This window comes from Mchenga conophoros, linkage group LG3 (genome assembly GCF_057382185.1).
Source record: "Mchenga conophoros isolate Kocher_MC1m ecotype Shallow Benthic linkage group LG3, M_conophoros_male_GT1.1, whole genome shotgun sequence".
NCBI lineage: Eukaryota > Metazoa > Chordata > Actinopteri > Cichliformes > Cichlidae > Mchenga > Mchenga conophoros.
In genome coordinates this window covers 219270-239692 of record NC_140528.1, presented here as the reverse complement: position 1 = coordinate 239692, position 20423 = coordinate 219270, and the positions used below count along the sequence as shown (strand labels likewise).

Here is a 20423-nt window from a genome sequence, read left to right as displayed (position 1 = left end):
TTTAGTTTGAGTGTGAATATAGCACACAGCCCTGCAAGTTCAAATTTTATTCACCATATGCAGTGGCAGGTTGCCCTGCAGTGGAATGAACCCGACCTTACACATGTAACAGAGTCATAAATAACATTGTTATAATTACACAAAATGTGTTCTAAACCCCCAAACTTCTCCTTTTATACCTGACTTTTAGGACCTCCAAGCCTGTAGTTGTGTTCATTATCAGTTAGAGCCCCTCCTCATTCTTTTCTTCTTCTTTGGTGCAATACTATAAATACAGTGTACCCCTTTTGCCTCTCCCCTTTTTCTACAATTCCCCTGTGGGAGAGGAGCTGGAGTGGGCAAATTATTTACTTGGAGGTCTTTCTTTCTTTTACCTTTTTTATCAGACACAACGCAGAATCACACCGGTTACACTTGGTGCCGCTGACCCGTCACATCGCCAATCCGCGATCCACCCCTCCTCCTTCTGCTGCCGCTGTTTTCCCGCCTCCTCTCTGCAGCTGTGTGCCAGAATCCTGTGCCCTGCGCTTTGACTCACAGGTTTTTATATAGCGTGTGTGATCGATGCCCCGTAATTTGGCTTGCAGGCATCTCTGTCACGTGTGAACTTAAAGGGCAAATACGTAGGTGATCATTTCTGTCACTGTTTCATATTGTTGCCTCAAATTATACAGGCACGGATTGTAATTTTTTTTTCTCTATTGATATTGGCTTTTACAGCCTGTTTTAATTGAGAGGAGAAAACAACATTTTATTTTCTATGGTGTTTTGATTCTTTGATGTTTTTTTTCTTCTCCCCACATTTCATTGTTTTGTGAAGTTTTGCATAATTGTGTGTGGGGGTTAGGCTCGTTTTTTTTTTGCTGTTGAACAGTGATATCTCACTTGGGCCAACATGTTAAGTGAGGAAACTGTGGATAGCGCTTTGCCTGATCTGTTCTCTGCGGGGAGTAATATGACCTTTGGTTTGGGGAGGGGTCATCAGATTGCTCCAAAGTTTTTTGGGAGGGGTAGGCCAGTAGTCCCGGGTATTGGTGCCCACACTGTAGACCAGCCAGTGATGCACTCACCATTAATGCCAGCAGCTAGCTCCACACCAGCTGCTTGCGAACGCCAAACACACACCCAGGCTGTCACTAGTGACATGTTGAGCAGCTTGATCACTGACTTAGCAAAGCAAATTGGGGAAAATATCACATCCTCTCTTGACTCTATGCACCAGCCAGCCCCCACCCAGCCACAGTCTCCCCAGAATGTGCCCTCGAGCTGCAATGACCAGTCCCAGCTGAAGGTTGTTGTTCAGTCAGACACCAAAGCTCCACCATACTTCAAGGGTGACAACACAGATCTATTTCCCATCGGTGAATGGGAGGACATGATGAGATGTTATCTGCACAGAATCAGCTGTGACACAGATGAAGAAATGTTTGCCATATTAATGTCTAGATTAACTGGCAAAGCCAGAGATGTGGTCAAGGTGTCACTTCGTTGCCGCCCTGAGTTGAATCGGAATGATCCTATTACTGCTGTGTTTGACATACTGAGGTCTGACTTCAGCGACTTGACATATTCCAGCCTGCCCATGAAAGATTTCTACAGTACTGTGCCACGTCCAGGTGAGAACGCCATGGATTACTGGATCCGGTTGAACAAGTCTATTGATGCTGCTGATGAGTGTCTCCGCAGGCGCGGCAAGATGGTAGAGGACCCCAGTAGTGAGGTTGTTTCGATGTTCATTAATCACTGTCCTGACCACAGTCTTACGTTGTCTTTTCAACTGAAGGCCCCTGAGGAGTGGACTGCAGCTGAGGTTCAGAGCCGTCTGGACAACTATGTGAGGAAAATGAGACAGTCTAGTGTTTTGTCTCATAATACAGCAAGTCTGTCCATCCCGCATCAGAGCCCTGTCGCTGTTAACAGCCAGCCCCACTCCAGCGGTGCTCAAGCAGTCCCAGTAACACATGAGCCAGCCTCGTATCCTATGCCCTCTGTTCCCTCTGCAGCCACATGTCAGCCTCTCTCTTCTGATGGCATGGTAAGTGTGCAGCAGCCCTCTGCTTGTCCTCCTTTGACTCTACATGTCATGCCCCCATCTTTGCCAGTTTCTGGCCCTCCTCCAGCTGAGCCAGGTGTTCAACAGATGGTAGCACTGTTTGACAAGGTTCTGTCCATGTGCACTGCATCACTAGCCACTGGTCCTAGGTGCCCACAACCCACAGGTCATTCCCATGGGCACCGCAATGCTCATCGTGCTTCGTGCAGAGTGTGTGGCTCACATGAACACACAACCCATGTGCATTGTAGGCTGTACAAGCTATGCCACAGCTGCTTTGACCCTGGACACATGAGGCGTGAATGCCCACAGTTGCACCAGAAACCAAGCGTTTCAGTCCCTCCTCCCACCGATGCTGCTTTAAACTAGCCAGCCCATGTAACGAGAGGGGTAGCATGGGCAGTGTTGATGAAACCCTCAGAAATGCAACAGACCCAGAAGCCATATATGTTAACTGCTGTAGTAGCCTCTCTGATGAGAAGACTGTTATTATGGGTTCACAAAGAGTTGGCAGGGCTAGTGAGTTGTTTTACACTCCAGTGTCGGTCAGTGGCCGGTGTTCCCTGACAAGCATGCTTGATTCAGGAAGTATGTCATGCACACTAAGTGAAGAGGCTGATAGCAAGCTAAGAGCCGCTGGTGTTGCTCTGATTCCGCAGCATATCCCTGAAAATGTGGTGCTGGTTGGTTGCGGTGGCCTTCTCACACAACCGAAATGCATCTATGATTTGGACATTGAAGTATATGGGACTAGGTTTCTTGTACCAACATTTGTGGTTCCTGGGCAAAAAGATGAGCTCATCGTGGGGAGCAATGTGATCCGGACCATCATTCAGAAGATGAAGGCTGATACAAAGTACTGGGAGCTTATTAACTCCAATTACACTGGCACTGATTGTGAAGACTTCCTGCAGTTGCTGAGCTGTATCTCACGGTGGTCTGCTCCTGTGTTGCCAGATAAAGTAGGTACAGTCAGGTTGCGGAAGAATGTCACTCTCCTGCCACAAAAAGAATATGTAGTTTGGGGAAAGCTGCCACCTTCTGCCCTCGTGTCTCCAGGAAGTACTGTCGTTGTGGAACCCACGTCAGCCCGTTCCACTCCAAAGAACATAATGGTGGGGCGCATTATAACACCCATGTGGGGAGATCGTTGGGTCCCTATGAAAGTCCTTAACCCAACAGAGAGCCCTGTGACACTTCGTCGCAATGCTAAGATTGCGGATGTCTTTCCTTGTATTGCTGTGGAGGACCTGCCCATCACTCAAGGTCTCTGCGAGACTCTGACTGACCAGCATACCAGTTTTCCCCCCTCATCAGACTCTGTGCCTGACTCTGCACAGCTACTCAAAGATGCTGGGTTGGCTGACATTGATATTGAGGGCTGTGAAGTGTCAGATGGGTGGAAGAGGAAATTGGTGGAGCTTGTGTTGACTTACCAAGATGTGTTCTCTAGAGACAAACTGGACTGTGGTGAGGTGAAAGACTTTGTCCATCGTATCCACCTCACTGACGACCGCCCTTTCAGGCTTCCCTATCGCAGAGTACCCCCGGCTCACTATCACAAGTTGCGAGAGGTGCTGTCAGACATGGAGATGAAAGGCATCATCAGTAAGTCCACCAGCGAATACGCCTCGCCACTGGTAATGGTTTGGAAGAAGTCAGGTGACTTGAGGATATGCACTGACTTCCGCTGGCTCAATGCCAAAACCATTAAGGATGCTCACCCACTGCCCCATCAGGCTGACTGTCTTGCTGCCCTTGGTGGGAATGCTTTCTTCAGCACCATGGACCTCACATCTGGGTTCTACAACGTTCCCCTCCATGAGTCTGACAGACGGTACACTGCTTTCACTACACCTCTTGGCCTGTATGAGTACAACAGACTTCCCCAGGGTCTATGCAACAGCCCAGCATCTTTCATGCGGATGATGCTCAGCATCTTTGGTGATTTGAACTTTTCCAGCCTCCTGTGTTATCTTGATGACCTGCTGGTGTTTGCGCCTTCAGAAGAGGAGGCCCTAAGACGTCTTGAGATTGTTTTCTCTCACCTGAGGACCAGCAATCTGAAGCTGGCGCAGAAAAAATGTCACTTTCTCAGACGCTCTGTGAGGTTTTTGGGTCATGTCGTGGATGCTGGTGGTGTCTCGGTTGATCAGGATAAAGTGAGGGTTATCGCCAATTTTCAGAAGACTGACCTTATGGATGGTGACGGTTGCACCCCTTCTCAGAGGAAAGTGAGATCCTTCCTTGGCATGGTGATGTTTTACCAGCATTTTATACCAGGGTGCTCTCGTATTGCGAAGCCACTCTTTGCTCTAACTGCCGGTCAGAAGAGGACTAAAGGCTGCCATGGGAGTCGGAAACCTGGAACTTTTCGCAAGCTCACCCCTCAAGATTGGACTCCTGCTTGTGAGAAAGCATTTGAGGGACTCAAAGGTGCACTCCTCAGCTGTGCGGTGCTGGCACATCCTGATTTTGAGAGGCCATTCATCCTTTCAACTGACGCTTCCATGGATGGGCTGGGTGCTGTCTTATCCCAGGTGCCAGCTGGTGAGGAGAGAGCAAGACCTATAGCCTTTGCTAGTAAGTCTCTCAGCCGCAGTCAGGCCAAATACCCAGCACACCGGCTCGAATTTTTGGCTCTGAAGTGGGCTGTGTGCGATAAGTTCAGCCACTGGCTCAAGGGTCATCGGTTCACTGTCTGGACTGATAACAATCCTCTCACATACATTCTGACTAAGCCAAAGCTGGATGCCTGTGAACAGCGTTGGGTCTCTAAGCTTGCACCATACTGCTTTGAGATCAAATATGTTCCTGGAAAGCTGAACATTGTGGCAGACACCCTGAGCAGGGAACCGTTTGTGAGGCCGTTGGCCCAGCGGCTCCTGTCGGAGCCCTACTTTGAGCTGCTAGAGCAAGTCAGTGGTGTGAAAGATGCCAGTGTCCAAGATGCCTTCCGTTTGACCTGTCAACCTCAATCGATACGCAGTGCTCCACCCTCTGCTGTGCTTGATGTGTCTCTGTCAACTGATGACGTGTCTTCTCTCATGTCTTCGCTCTGTGAGTGGGAGTCTGCTTCTCGCCAGCGTGCAACATCCCTCGCTGGTCACCTAACCTCCATCAGTCCACCTGACTGTGATGTTACTCATGCGCTGTCCCGTGCTGATCTCCTGTCTCATCAAACAGGGGATCCTGTGATCTCCAGAGTAGCCCGCTATGTTGAGCGTAAGCGCAGACCCTCCAGACGTGAGCGCTGTCATGAGAACCAACATACGTTGCGGCTCCTGAAACAATGGGATAAGCTCACATTCCTCAATGGTGTCCTCTACAGAGTCGTGAGGGACCCACTGACCAAACACAAGAGATTCCAGTTTGTGGTACCTGACTCCCTAAAACAAGTGGTGCTGTCTGGCATACACGACAATGCTGGTCATCAAGGTCAACCTCGCACACTCTCCTTGGCTCGTCAGCGTTTTTTCTGGTATGATATGGAGAAGGATGTGCGCGGTCATGTGAGAAATTGCCGCAGGTGTGTTCTCAGCAAGACCCCAGAGCCAGCAGCTAGGGCCCCGTTGGAAAGCATTAAGACCTGTGCTCCACTGGAACTTGTGTGCATTGACTTCTGGTCAGCTGAGGACAGCAACAACAAGTCTGTGGATGTCCTTGTGATTACTGACCACTTCACAAAATTAGCACATGCATTCCAATGCCAGGATCAGACAGCTAAGAGAGTCGCTAAAAAGCTCTGGGATGGATTCTTCTGTGTGTATGGCTTCCCTCAGCGCATTCACTCTGACCAGGGAGCTAGTTTTGAGAGTGAGCTGCTTGCAGAGCTTCTGGTTTTGGGTGGCATTGCCAAATCCCACACTTCACCATACCACCCCATGGGTAATGGTACCACAGAGAGATTTAATCGCACCCTTGGAAACATGTTACGGTCCCTCCCCCCCAGATGTAAGCAGAAATGGCCGCAGATGATACAGTCCATGACGTTTGTGTATAACTGTACGGCACACGAGACCACCGGCTTTGCGCCATTCTACCTGATGTTTGGGAGGGTGCCAAGGTTGCCAGTTGACCTCATGTTTCGGGATGTCCTTCATGATGACACCATTTGTGACTATGATACCTATGTCAAGTCACTGATGGATGACCTGCGCTCTGCCATGCTCCGAGCCCAGGAACACAGCACAATGGAGCAGAGACACCAGTCTGACCAGTACAACAGAAAAGTGAAGGGTCTGCCTCTTTCACTAGGGGACCAGGTGTTGTTGGCAAACAAGGGAGTCAGAGGAAAAAGGAAGCTCTCTGACAAATGGGAACCTGTTGTGTACACGGTAGTTGACTTGGATCCTGCTCTTCACATCTGCCGTATCAGAGACAAAGAAGGTCATGAGCGTGTGGTGCATCGCAACCTGCTCCTTCAAGTTAACTTTTTGCCCTTGGACACAACACTGAATGACGATGCTGCACATCCTGCTGTGAGCGTTGTCAGTGGCCCCGCTGAGTCTGACCTGGATGGGTCTGTGACATCTTTTGGGGGCACAGGAGCTGTACCTCCTGCCACCTGGACTGTGGATTCCGTCTCCAGCATTGGCGAGTGTGATGACCGCACACTATCATGGATCCATCAGCAATCTGCCGCTGACCCGGTCGAAGATGGCGTTCATGGGACCCCTCCCATAATGGGTGTTTCTGATCTTGGTGGGCTGGCTGGTGATGGAGCCTCCCCAGGCTCCCCTGCTGCTTTCCCGTCCCACACTTTTCATTCTCTTGAACCCAAAAATGTGGACGTGGATCAAGGACTTACCACACGTTTTGGTAGAATCATTAAACCAGTTCGTCGCTTGATTGAATCAATGGCTCAACTTGAAACACTCCTTGGTGTTGAACCTGTTCAAGCAGCGGTTATTGATGTGTGAATTTGCTTATTTCTGTATGTTTTTCATTGCTATTGTTTTTGGAAAAGAATAATACAGGCACAGAGTTCATTGTATTTTGTCAGTCTGTGCAGTCTGATAGTGACGCCCATAGATATTATGGCCTGTTTTGTGTGGTGTAAATGGCACCTCATTTTGTCTATAGAAAGTCCTGGGATCTTGCTAGGCGCCGAGCAGGTCTCAGGTCTCTTATCCTCCTTGGAGGAAGCTATGTTGCTGATCTAATTCATTGTATATGCGATGTGAATTTGTTTGAGGCCACTGTATCTGTTATTGTGGGTTTATATATTTTTTTTGGTGTACCCTTTAGGATTTTGTGTAATTCTTGGGGGGTGAATGTAACAGAGTCATAAATAACATTGTTATAATTACACAAAATGTGTTCTAAACCCCCAAACTTCTCCTTTTATACCTGACTTTTAGGACCTCCAAGCCTGTAGTTGTGTTCATTATCAGTTAGAGCCCCTCCTCATTCTTTTCTTCTTCTTTGGTGCAATACTATAAATACAGTGTACCCCTTTTGCCTCTCCCCTTTTTCTACAATTCCCCTGTGGGAGAGGAGCTGGAGTGGGCAAATTATTTACTTGGAGGTCTTTCTTTCTTTTACCTTTTTTATCAGACACAACGCAGAATCACACCGGTTACACACACACAACACAGACATCACATGGGGATACAAGTCAGAGAACGGTTGCATTACAGAAAAACCACTGAAATGTACACTGCAATGGGAAAGTACAAGAGGAACAAAAGAGACCTCTACTCATGCTGGGCTATAGGAGGACAGCATGAGAACAGGAAACAAAAAAACTCCTCTGCACAGAAAGCACATAAATGTCCACAGTACAACATTATAGAGCACGTGACCAGCAACAGGGGTGGGTAGGGGATGAGGAGTAATCCCAGGCAACACACTGCGCCGACTCTCCAGCACAGGCCCAGACCCGCCCGTGTTCCCCAGGAGGCAACAAACATCGAAGGCGTCGGAAGGGGAGGGGGATGAGTGAGTGCTTATCAGTGTAAGTGTATGTGTGTGCGTGTCCATAGTTCAGCTGAGACAGTGTCCTTCGCCCTGCCAGGCTAAGGAAACAGTCTTCCAGCCAACCCAGGTGGCCTTGCAAATATGACATCCATTATTAATTGAAGTCATGTTTAGTCCACATAACGGTTTCAGTGAACCATGCACTGCCCAAACACATTCAGACTTGCTAAACCAAAACAAGGCAAAGCTTCAGATAAACCTGCATAAGGTTACTCTACATTTACACTTTGCTCTTTGAATGCGTTGCCTTGCAGTGTCACACCTAAGAGGATATTCAGTTTTAATAAGCTTCACCAGGCCTTTGCATGTAAGTCGTCATCATGTTCAGTCATCTGATGAGAAAAATCAGCCATGGCACATCACCTTAATTGTCAGACTCATTGTAAAGGCTCTCGTACGGCCCACTTTGATCTCAAGGGTGCAGAACCAGAAAAACTCCCCTTTGTGTCAGTGTGAACAGTATGACTCATGCAGTTTTACTGCATGATGTAGAAATACTGCCGCAGTGATGTACAAAGATGTGCTCACTAGTATAAAAACAAAAGGTTATGGTAGTGATTAAATTTCAAGAAAGTAACTCACGTTATTTCACAAAAAAAGTCTTTTTATTTTAATCAGAATATATAACAAAAACAAAATCCCCCACAAAAAAATTACATTTTCTATGTTTTAAGTGTTATTGTTTATCTATTACTTAATTGTTTTAGTGTAGTATGAATGGCAGTGGGGGATTCTTTTATGCAAACTGTAAAAGAGAAAATACACTATCAATTCAGAATCTCATGTCCAACATCACATATTCCAAGGTTGTCCAGTGGGCCAGATTAGAGTCTCTGCTGGGCCGATTGTGGCCCTCCGGCCATAGGTTTGACACTCCTGCCCTAGAACATGCTGTCCAAACATCTTTCTTTTTTCGCTGTCTTACAGCTGCTAACATTTCAGATTAGGTAAAATTACAGTTGATGACATAATAATGTTGAACTGTCTTAGCAGTTCCATTAGTAAAGCCATGAAATCAGCTCCGCCTGAGAGTCAGGCATCATCCATGCATACATACACTACCATTGTTACAGTATCACGCTATGATATACCGCGCTATATTGTAACATACATACAATTCTATTCTGATGTTGTGTTCTCGTGTTCTACACTGTTCTATGACATTATATTCACGAGACCCCTGGTGGGCTGTGAAGGAACTGCAGTGTCAAATAAACTATTCTAAGTACTTAAGGAAAAAGAAGCTGCTGATTGTTATTTAACAGAATTTGAACTTTGCGCGATTTCTAAATGTCTAAATGAATTTAAAAAAAATAAAATTTTGATCAAAAAGTCAAAAATTAATAACACCGTGATTCTGAAGTGAAGGGGGCAGTATCATTCGGCGTGAGATAAAAACGTCCGAACGCGTAAAGATCGCTCTCCATTTAATAACCGAAATCATATTTTGATCAACAGTTTATTAGTATACAACAGAGAGCTGCAACAGTTATGAAAAATCACGTATTCCGCATAAACCTGTCGTTTTTACCATCGAAAAAAACGATTTACTGTTGATTTATTGACATAAAAATTGGGTCTAGACTCTCGTGTTTGAGCAATAATTGGCCATCATTAATAATCAGAGCCAGGAGGCGGAGCCTAATACTACAGCGCTGCACACAGGCCTGTGCAAATCGTTTGGCTCAACCTGAGGCCCTTTAGGCCACTAAATCCAATGTGGCCGCTCATCTGATCGTTTTAAACCTGTTTTAAGTCGTTTTTGGTACATTCAAAGTGGAAGTGTAGGCTTTAGGTTTTTAATGTGTATATCGCACATGTGTAGCATTCATTTCATTCTTTAAGGAAATTCGTTTAGTGAATGACAGACAGAAAACTTTTTTTATTTTCCAAAGAGAGAAAAAAGACAGATTTAAATAGCTCTACATACTATTATCATGCTGACTTTCCGATCAAGTCAGTGATGAAATAGGACATAATGTTATCAATGTAGTCTTTTCTGTGTGTTGATAATACCACACATAACGATCATACCGCGTTTTGTCAGTTTTCAACCAGTGAATCATTAATTTGACCTTAAACACTTTGGTGGATGTGAGCAATCATTACATCATTTAATCCGAATTCTGTCGGAAAATACAAAGAGAAAAAATATGCAGTGATTTGTGTTAAATAGTAATAAATAAATAAATGCTGATGTAAAAATTACCGAACAATTTGTCTTCTTTGTATCCGCCTCAGAAAATGTTTGTGTGGAGAGCGAGAGGGTTTGCTTCATTAGATTCTGAGAGGTGTGGACTAATTTCTGCTTCTTATTTAACAAAAAATAAATGTAAACATACGTTTAAAAATATTAAAATGAATCCAAGAAGCACTGTGGCCTAAAAATGTATTCATGTGTATTGTTTAATGGCAGAATCATGCGTTTGACGTTTATAAAATGGATTCTAATAGGAAAAGAAGGTGAGCCTGGCTTTACATAATTTATTTTCATTTGTCAAACCACGTGTTTCCGTCTGGAAGGAGGAACTCTTAACCTAAGCCGAGGCCTGATGGAGCAGGCGAACCACGAAGTGTCCGTGAAAAACTTCACCGTGAACACATTCAGGCCTGTGAGGCCTGAAGGCACTGAAGGTGAACGTGTGTCACCTCACTCAGGCAGTGGTGTAAGCACACTGTTTATTTAATCACACACAGCTGAAGCAAGATATTAGAAAAATAAGAAAAAAGTAAATTAAGACAGGAAACAAAAGCTTTAATCGGTGTAAAAAAATCATAATAATAATTATAAGCTGCACACATTAATAAGCTGAAGCGCATTAATAAGTTAAAGGTTGCCAGGTATTGATCCTAAAAGTCTTCAGACGTCTGCCTGGGACGTATTTGATGGATTGTGGCCATTCATCTGCAGAGGAGGACGATGGCTCAGAGGCTCCGACGCCCCATTTACATCATGGTGTTCATCTCCGGGTCCAAAGCGTGGGAGAAGACGTGACAAGTACGTGGAGCAGTGAGATTTCAGGAGCCATCCACACACAAGGCCGCAAACCAAAAAGACCACAGCTGTGATGCAGACAGCGACCAGAGTTCCCACACTCAAAAAAATCTGTTGTTGGATGAACACAATTTAATCATGGCACCCTTTTTGCACACAATTTAACCAAGTACAATAAACCCTTTTCGATCATGTCAAACCAACACATTTAGCATTTGGTGGTTTAATGTAATCAGATTACGTTGGATCAACATACTATACTTACATTGATTTGAAGTGATTTATTTAAGTATGTAGAGTGAAATTTGTTTTAATTCATTCTACACAATTTAAAAAGTTTAGGAAAACAGAATTAAATCTTGTTGTTTCAACAACTACTTTGTTAATCAAGGCAATGATTTCACTCATTTCAACCAAATTATTTCAATTAGATTTGTTTACATTTGTTACACATTTAGAAACCCACTACTTTACAAAAAAAGTCACAATCAGATTATGATAACATTATCTTTATTAACTGGATTTAGTGGACAATATAAAAGCTTACCATTTTTGTACACCTGCAAGCATATACTTCAAAAGGTAAAATGTTAGAATACTTATTTACATAGGTAATATGTTGGAACCAAAGCTTCCACAACTAAAAACAGATGCAAAATTTGCTCAATATATCGACTGCATTTTAAAAAATTAAACTAAAAGATAAAAATACATCTCCCACTTGGCAAGTTAAAACATGTGACAAAATCGAATTGTGTGAATTTGGAAAAATAAAATAAAATAATTAGAAATATTTTGGGGGCAATACAACAACAACAAAAAATTCCATAGGTGATGAAAATCTATATTTGTTTGGTGTATCTCATTGAAATAATTATTAGTTTGACCAATTTTTATATTTCTGTATTTATTTTTTTAATTTTGGTTGCAGTCCTCCACAGCTAGCAATATAGTTTTGCTGTGTTTTAAAACATGCTAGCAAGCAAAATGGAAACAATAATACAGTGAACTTAACAGGTGGCAGTGGTCTTAAACTTTACAGGACCTTGATACATAAACACAACATAGTACTTCTGTCAGTACTTCTGATCCATTTTGAGCCATCTATATAAGGACAAACAAAAATCATCTGCAGTGCTGTATAAAAGGTGAATTGCCCAACAGAGAGAATCCAAAAACTTAAAAAAAAAATGTTTTAAATGAAAGAAAAAAAATATAAACAACTCAAATATTAACATTATATATTGGAAATCACCATTGCACCAATGAACCATTCAAGACCTATCAGTCATTTTCAAGTGCTCTCACCCCATAAGCTTGTTTTTCAGAAACTGTACCTTTGAAGACAGCTTTTGTCCATCAAGATTTAAAAGTATCTTCTGGAGGACTTCAAAGGTGCATTTAAGTTCTGGTGGGTAGCTCAGGTTCAAACGGTATATGAGTCCAAACAACAGAGCACATGCTTGTGCAATGTTACCCAAATCAGTGTTAGCCTCCACACCCTCAATCACGACACCAACGTCCTCTGGGTCATCTTCAGGTTCAGCACCCTCCTTCTGGATGACGTACACCCCCATCACAGTTTGCTCCATGCAGCTTTTTGCCTCGCTGTCCGTATCGTACATGAAAAAGTATAAGACAACAAAGTAAAATTTAAGAGATTGTTTAAACAACTGTTTCTATGCTGTTCATAAAATCCAAGTAGTCAAAGTAATAAACAGAAAATTACACCACTAAAGTAGTTGTTAGTAATTACTCCAATACATAAATTATAAAATACACCTCTCATGTCAAAAGAGGTGGCATAATTGACCTCTCACCGGCCCCTCCCCCGAAAGGGCCATTGTCCAATTACACATTATAGCAACCGTTACTGTGTCTGACAAACATTAACCTCAAGCAAGATGGAGAAGCGGTGTGCCCACCGATACGCCGAGAGATTGTGTCTGGAGGAGTTGTGTTCTTTCCATTCACAAAGTCAAAAACAACGTGAATGGATTAAACAGTGTGTATGGCCCCATTCCCAGGTAAATGTACCGAACATTATGAAGCATGTCTGCTCGCACATTCGGGTACCCATTGGTGCGCAGAGGAAACCATTTGTTTGTCGGACGTAGCAAGAGTAACTTAGGGGGACAGGACTCGAGAAAAGGCTAACTCAGCTGCTAAAATAAAACAGGTATAGAAGTGTTAGTACTAAACAGCTCAAAGTTCATAGACATTTCTATTTACAAATACTGATGACCATAACAATGAAAAAACAACAGGACTTGTTTTAATCCAAGTACAGATTCAAAAGCAATATAGTCTTGATGCATGTTAAATGCATTGTATGTTTGTGTATCAAGTTTAAGTAGGCATAAATTTCTTTCCTTCCAATACCAAATTCCAGAAATTCTTTATTGCAACGCTTAATACTGTTTGGTATTCAAGACATCCTTTCCCCAATACCAGGTGTCTTGTTGCTAATCTCAAATTTTAATTTTAATGATTTGCATTTGAGGCAACGTCACAATTTGTATGAGAATGTTACAGACAACATGCTGTCACAATGGCTCACCAAGTACTCCTTTATTAACTTCTCATAGTCTTCGTTTAGGTGGATGCACAAAGACTTCAAGATGCATGCTCGTCTGGTATGGATGTTGTCATGCTGGAGAGGAGGAGGAGATAATATGAGCCAAAACCAGTCTGTTTTTCTTAAAGCTAGGGTAATCAGTTAACTTGCATAATTATTCTTTAGGTTAGAACCTGGCATGTACCACTTGTTAAGCAAACAAACAAAATTGACAACTTCATCTCCAAATAAAAGTTATTTTTGCTGCCTATGACAAAGTCTACTCAATCCTAATACAAACCTTGGAGATGGCAAGCATGAGACCTCTTATTTTCTTTCCACGTGTCCCTCCTTTGGTCAGAAAGATTTCCATTAAGCGTGGCGCGTATTGGTCAAGCTCGGCAAAGAAAGTAGATAGCAGAGGCTTTGTGGTGATTCGCAGAAACTCCTTCTCAATCTGCAATAGAGAACAAATACATTGATTAAAAACGCAACTGTATATTTCACTCACTTCACATCTAAGCTGACTAAAGCTGCTTTTAGAAGACCATGCAGACATCAGTGCTGTCTGTGTAGGACATGAATCAGTCTGTGTCAGATACTGAATTTGAAATTTCCACTAAAGTCACAAGTAAGAGGCAAGTGGAACCAAGATCTAGGCCATTTGCTTTTTGAAGTTTGCAAAGACTGCTAAATTGCACCAGTGGTAGTTCACTCTTTGCAACACAGTATGCTGTTCTAAACAGATTTTTCAGGTTTATTTTTAGTATATTATTTGCAATTGGTGTTTGTTCTGGGAAAGATATTGCAGACTGAGCAATAATCCATTTCTAATGGGGGCCTTTCTTAAAATGACTGGTCCCAGTAACAAAGGCGCTTGTCGACTCAGAAATCGAGGGAAAACCAACAACACACCCGGCAGAACATTATGTTATTTACACGGGTGCACATAAGTGGTCCGCATGTGCGCATTCGCTGTCAAAATAAAAGACGCGCAACAGATAAGAAGTTGCAACGCACGTTTGCATCCATATAAAAGGCACTGTTTTTGTCCGCTAGAGTGGGATTTTCACGGCACATTCTGCACCACATCTGTGTGTTCATCATTTGTTTGAAGCCAGCTCACCTCCTGCAATCACTTTTGCGAGAATACGCGCTTCTTTTGTGGTTCGGACTCCTTCTGACATTTCTTTGGAGGTGGAGGAAAACCAAAGTAATTGCTTAAAGGAGCTTCTTCGACATATTTAAGAGTTCTAAACAAATATGTCCTCCTCCAGAAAATCTTATGTATGCAAACACGCGTTGCAACTTCTTATCTTGTGCGCGTTTTTTATTTGACAGCAAATACGCACTTGCGGACCACTTATGTGCAGCCCCGGTTATATAGCTCGTCATGTTGCAGCCACAGAAATTCTTTTGTCCATGAAACCATAAAGCTGCACTTTCTTTTTGCCTTATAGTCTGATTTGTCATAACTTTTCCGTTTTGTGGTAAGCTTTTCTTTGGCTGTCACTTCTTCACCCTGACCTGTCTTATTTGGCTAAGCAGAACTACAATTAATATCCTGCTGCTTTTACACACGCACTCACATAACACTCAGCGATTGTCTGCGCGATCAACCTCTCACATGTTTAAGCTGCGGGAGATTTCACTTGTCATGTTTGCATAGTAAGCTAACGATTGATAAGACGATGTCAGAGGAATTGGTGCACAAATTATCATCACTCACAGATCAGTGCTGTCGCTCTCTATACACAGGTCGCGCTATTGCAAAGTGAAAGCAAAAAACAAGCGCAAATTCAAACGCGATTTCAATATGTCACATATTGACAGTGGCTCACCGATGCCAATGACATAATTACCCAGCTACATTTCCGAAAGAATGCAGAAGCATTGACATATATTTTTCCTTCTTATGACAGCCCGACGGGCAGGGCAGAGATAGATTTTGGTAGCCCGACTGGAAAAATCGCTAGCCCTGGGACGTCGGGCTAGCCATTTTGCGAGCCCTGTACAGTGTTTCAATAATTGTACCTACTACTCTCCTGATGGAACAACGCTTGCACTGCCACATACAAGTCACTGAAAGAAAAAAAGAAAAGCAGTTTTAAGGATAGTTTTATTGGCACCTTTTTTTCATTTTGATTAAATCATAAAACTATCATAAAAAATATATGATGGTAAAAGGCTTACCATGTATTAAAGAGGAGGCACAAACAATCAGAAAAAGGGGTCAGCTTTCTTTGTGGTGTTACTATGGTAAAGAAAACAGAAAAAATTATTTTATAAAATTCCACAGTGGATTTTTTTTTACTTTGTTGCAAATGTATAAAAAAAATACAAATACATATAAATACCTCTTGCAATATAAAATTCACAGATAAATATCCAATCTGTTGCTAAATGTAATAGCAGTGTTTCACACTATGCAATAAAGATGCTGGTAGTTGCGGTAAAGGTCCCACAGGCAATTTTCATAACTATCCGCCATTGCCTTTTCCTCTGACCTCCTGTTTATGCTCTTTTTCCCATGCACTAGCATCAAGTCAATTCGAAGGATGCAGCCCCTGAATTTGGACACAGCTAATATTTAGCAAATCGCGCATGCTAGTTTAACTTGCATTACTGTGAGAGGCCGAATGCTTAAAATAAAAGGAGAGAGAAAGAAAGAAAGAGGGAAAAAATGCAAATGATAATAAAAAAAGTGAACAAAGACCATGTCTTGCAATAACCGTCATTTAAAACCAAAGTGAATGCTAACAGAGCTAGGTAGAAGTTCAATGAGACAACCATACTAGCTTTAGCTAACTTCATTTACTTTGAAAGTGAATTACAAACGTGTTAAATATTGAATTAAACATATCAATAACCGCTAAAAACACTATAAGACTAACTGCAAAAACGGGTAAAAAAAAAAAAAGAAAAACAATGAAGTGGAAATGCTAATAATAGTATAAATATACCCAGAGCGGATTATAAATCAGGTATTAGACGGTACCGATTGGCACCGTCTAATACCAGATTTTCACTGTATTTGCTCCACTCTCGCTGTCTAATGACAACTTACACATTTGGAATTAAAAACATTGTTAAACAATTAATGGACAAAACAACTTCGTTTGACTAAGATATTTTGAGTTATTTATTACTTACCTGTATTGTGGAAGATTCCGCAGAGGGAAATGGCAGTCCACTGAACACATATAACTTCTCCGCGTTCCCGCCTCTTCACTTTTGGGAAGTTTGAGCATGCGCACTAGGCATCGGTTTTAGAGTTGTTGATTTAAAATAATTACATTTAATTGAACTGAAGAATGCAAATCTAGTTCATTAAACTTTTTGTTATTTTATGTTAAACCAACAACTGATAATGATTTAAAAACCTAAACTCAATATGTTCATGTTAAATAGACAAATGTCTATTGAATTAATCAAACAACTGCCTTAGTTGACTTTTTGAGTGCAGTCCGCTTACTTCTAAAGTCGTCTGTGTTGGCTGCAGAGGATACAAGAGCAGAAATGTGATCAGATTCATGGAACTTTACATGAAGCTGTTTCAGGTCTGACATATAGCCGTAATGATGTTATCTATTCAATCGGGGGGCACCACGTTGCTCTTTATGTGGTGTCTTAATACTGAATCTCTTCCTGTGGCAGGCTAAATATGTGTCAGTAGTGATGTCATATGACATGTTGCAAAAATGGGTTGCATTTATGTTACTGGTATACATTTTTACATAATATAAAGTATCATATCGCATTATCTGTTATATAGCGACATGCATTTATGTTCATTAGCGCACAGAACTGTGAGACAAGCCGAGAAAAGTCTCAGAGTGTGGGGCTCCAATGATAATGGCCTCACCAATCGCCAGCAAAGCGCAGTACATGTACATTAATGCAAATATGTATGACAACTGGAAACAACAAACTTGTTTTATTGATTGAGACAAATAAGACGCTCTGCAGTGTCATCAGAATATGAAAGCACGCGAAGAGGAAATACGAGCTGATTCAAGAGTAAACAAATGCGTCAAAGCCTCGATAGTTTCGCCTCACTTGACAGAACTGTGACTGATGTGGACAAGAAGACTGATGTGATGATGTGATTTACTTTTTCAACACTTTGATTTTGTTTTTTACTCTTTACATATCAGCATAAATAGCAGTATTGTAAATTTCCCTGATATGATTTGGAGGTTGCATCCACACCTGAGCGAGCAGCTTCACCACCAGTTGGGCCTGCACTAAATTAAGAGACACTCAGCTACTGTGTGCAGATTTGAAAATGAATATGCACCTATAGGTAAGACACTGGCCTGATGGGATTGACCTCAGGACTGCTCCACCGTCCTGCACTCAAAGGATATATTAGTTTTAACTGAAGATTAGGTGCTCTGTGAGGCACGAAAATGCTGTTTAACAATATTTGACATGGTTTTAACATGTTTATAATGCCCGTCTTTCATTGAACAGGGTTGAAAATCAGTGTTTTTGTGTTTACTCGGAAAAACAAGGAGTTGTGGATGGACTGTGAAAATCAAAGACAGATGTAGTTCTATAAATAAAGGAACAGAAATTTTGTCTTCCTCTAATAATGTGGGTAACATGGTTGCACTGGTTTCTGACACACTCAGACTTGTAAGAAATATTACATTATGTTTGACTCATAGTGTCAGCATGGGACTCCATCCTTTCACTTCCTCTTCGTCTATCTCAGAACGTGTTGGTCTGTCTCACCCTGTTGCAGGCTGAATGTGTTTCACGAACAGTGTTCTGTCATTTAATATATGTTGAAATCAACATATATTAAATAACAGAAATAAGTAAATTGGTTTAACAATTATAAAATATGAGCAACAGCAGAATATTTTTTAAAGTATTTATAATTTTATTTGACTATTATCAAGAAGTTGGAACAGGATAAAAATCCCATTCTCAAGAGCAGTTTGATTTCAGTTTGTTTGTTGATCAAAATCTGATTATCTGCCCTCGTCAGTGCCTCCTCCCTCCTCCTCCTCTTTGCTGTTGCAGAGTTCTCCATAACCACTGCTGATGGATCTCAAATTTGTGTCTTCTCCACATTGTGATCGTTCCCCACCAACACTTGTGTGTACACGGTCTGAATTTATCAGGCATCAGATATCAGAGGATCCAAAAGGCTGCTGTAAAGAAGAACATGAACATGGTCCATGTCCAGCGAGGACAAGAAGACAGGACAGAAATGTTGGTCACTGCAGTTTGTAAGTTTTAACTGGATATCCCATTCACATCTGTCTGTGGCTAATAAAAAACTAAAACTGTATACTGCTGGATCCTTTTGGGACTGCCCCCAAATCTTACTTTGTCAAGCGAATAAGAGTTAAAATAAGTCAGCATCTCTGCCAAAAAATAAATAAATAAATAAATCCCTTCATGGAAAGATCTGTGGCTGACCACACAAGGGCCCACCAAGTCAGCACTGAAGACGTGGTCTGACCTCATCACTCCCAGTCTGGGTCAGAAAAGTAAGCTGCGCCTTTGAAATGAAGCGAAAGTCACTTGTGTTCAAGGCAGTAAGGCTTTGTATATAAAGCTATATCTAACCACTTCGCCGTGAAAGTGTGACCAGTAGAAATTAAATCCGAATGCGCAGCAGAAAGACGAACAAACAACACCAATCACGCTGTTTTGTAACTTTGGAGTCACGTGTAAAAATAAATAAAACACACACATTTAGAGTCAATGTACTCACCATCAGTGTAGGCTTTAGCGTGCTGGTCAAGGATTCAGGGACGATCTCTCGAACTCGCAGGCGCACAGCTGAGCCGTGTCGCTCCGTCTTGTCCACGTCACAGAAATAAACGCCTTGATCCCTCAGGTGAACTCGCTTTATGGTGAGGGACAGGTCTGCCCTTTGGTACCAGTCTGATGATATTGATACCCGGCTTTCAAAGCCATTCCCCTCAGTAACCTGGGGAGGATTCAGCTCCAGCACCACCTCTCCGTCTCGCCTCCACTGCGCAGACTTCACCCTCTGACCTGCTGTGATAGAGCGGCACGGCAGTGCAGCATCCTCACCCTCATCTACAACAACTTCAGAGGGCAGGAATACTTGCAGATCAGTGAGCTCTAGCTTCCCTTTCTTCTTGCATGTAAAGTCATACATGCCCTGGTCATTTAAATCTACACTTGACAGTTTTAAAAAATCGCTGCTTACAGTCACCCGGTCAGTGTAAGCTCGCCCCGGCTCCCAGTCACCATGAAGAGACGCCACCACCTGAATGCTGCGGTCCTTCAGGTGTAGATTCAGTGCCCCGTGTCCCTCCATGCACTCATCTGAGAGGACAAACTTAACATCATCCCCTACACTCGCCTGGATCAAGTCTCCAAAGACCTGGCTGATAAAAACTAGAAGAACAGCTGCAGAAAATGGTAACCGTATCATCCTGTCCGAGTGAAGGGACTTAAATCCAGCTCAACGCGTAAAGGGTCCTTTCGGAAGAGAAAACTCCTTCTAAGCGGGGTAGAGCAGGGCGGGCCAAGGTAGTAGAGAATAAAACTTTGCGAAGTTAATTATAATGTATTTGCCATAGAAACACAATATAAAGCAACCCTGGCCAGTAGCAAGAAGAATGAAATATAAAAAAGAAAAGAAAAATCCAGCGGCGAGCAGACAGCCTCCCCACGCGTCCTCTTCCCTCCTTTCGTCGTTCTTTAGTTGCTGAACTAATGTAAAGGGGAACAGCAGCTGTCACTTTTCTTATAAATACCGACCGTATCTCATTGATCATCCGGGTCAACACTTACCCTGAGCAGACGTCTCAGCCATGCCCTGCTCTCCGCTTTATAACGGT

At 42.7% G+C, this 20423-nt stretch overlaps 2 protein-coding genes and 1 long non-coding RNA gene across 4 annotated transcripts; all 3 read right to left on the bottom strand.

Moving 5' to 3' along the window:
• Positions 1-10895: 10895 nt before the first annotated feature.
• Positions 10896-20014, bottom strand: LOC146576900 (uncharacterized). Of its 2 annotated transcripts, XM_085251045.1 has the most exons (3): positions 19322-20014; positions 17052-17083; positions 10896-11130 (listed from the first exon to the last, which is right to left on the bottom strand). In XM_085251045.1, exons 1-3 carry the CDS (start codon positions 20012-20014, stop codon positions 10896-10898), a joined length of 960 nt encoding a protein of 319 aa, XP_085107171.1. The 2 variants fall into 2 exon arrangements, with proteins under 2 accessions (XP_085107171.1, XP_085107181.1); XM_085251055.1 differs by lacking the exons at positions 10896-11130; positions 17052-17083 and adding an exon at positions 18681-18752.
• LOC146576902 (uncharacterized) lies at positions 11524-14908 on the bottom strand. The gene is made up of 3 exons (XM_085251066.1): positions 13889-14908; positions 13594-13683; positions 11524-12652 (listed from the first exon to the last, which is right to left on the bottom strand). Exons 1-3 carry the CDS (start codon positions 14144-14146, stop codon positions 12335-12337), a joined length of 666 nt encoding a protein of 221 aa, XP_085107192.1. The 5' UTR covers positions 14147-14908; the 3' UTR covers positions 11524-12334.
• Positions 15630-16994, bottom strand: LOC146576901 (uncharacterized). The gene is made up of 3 exons (XR_014889120.1): positions 16741-16994; positions 15781-15841; positions 15630-15669 (listed from the first exon to the last, which is right to left on the bottom strand). It is a non-coding gene; the product is annotated as an uncharacterized LOC146576901 (long non-coding RNA).
• Positions 20015-20423: the final 409 nt, after the last annotated feature.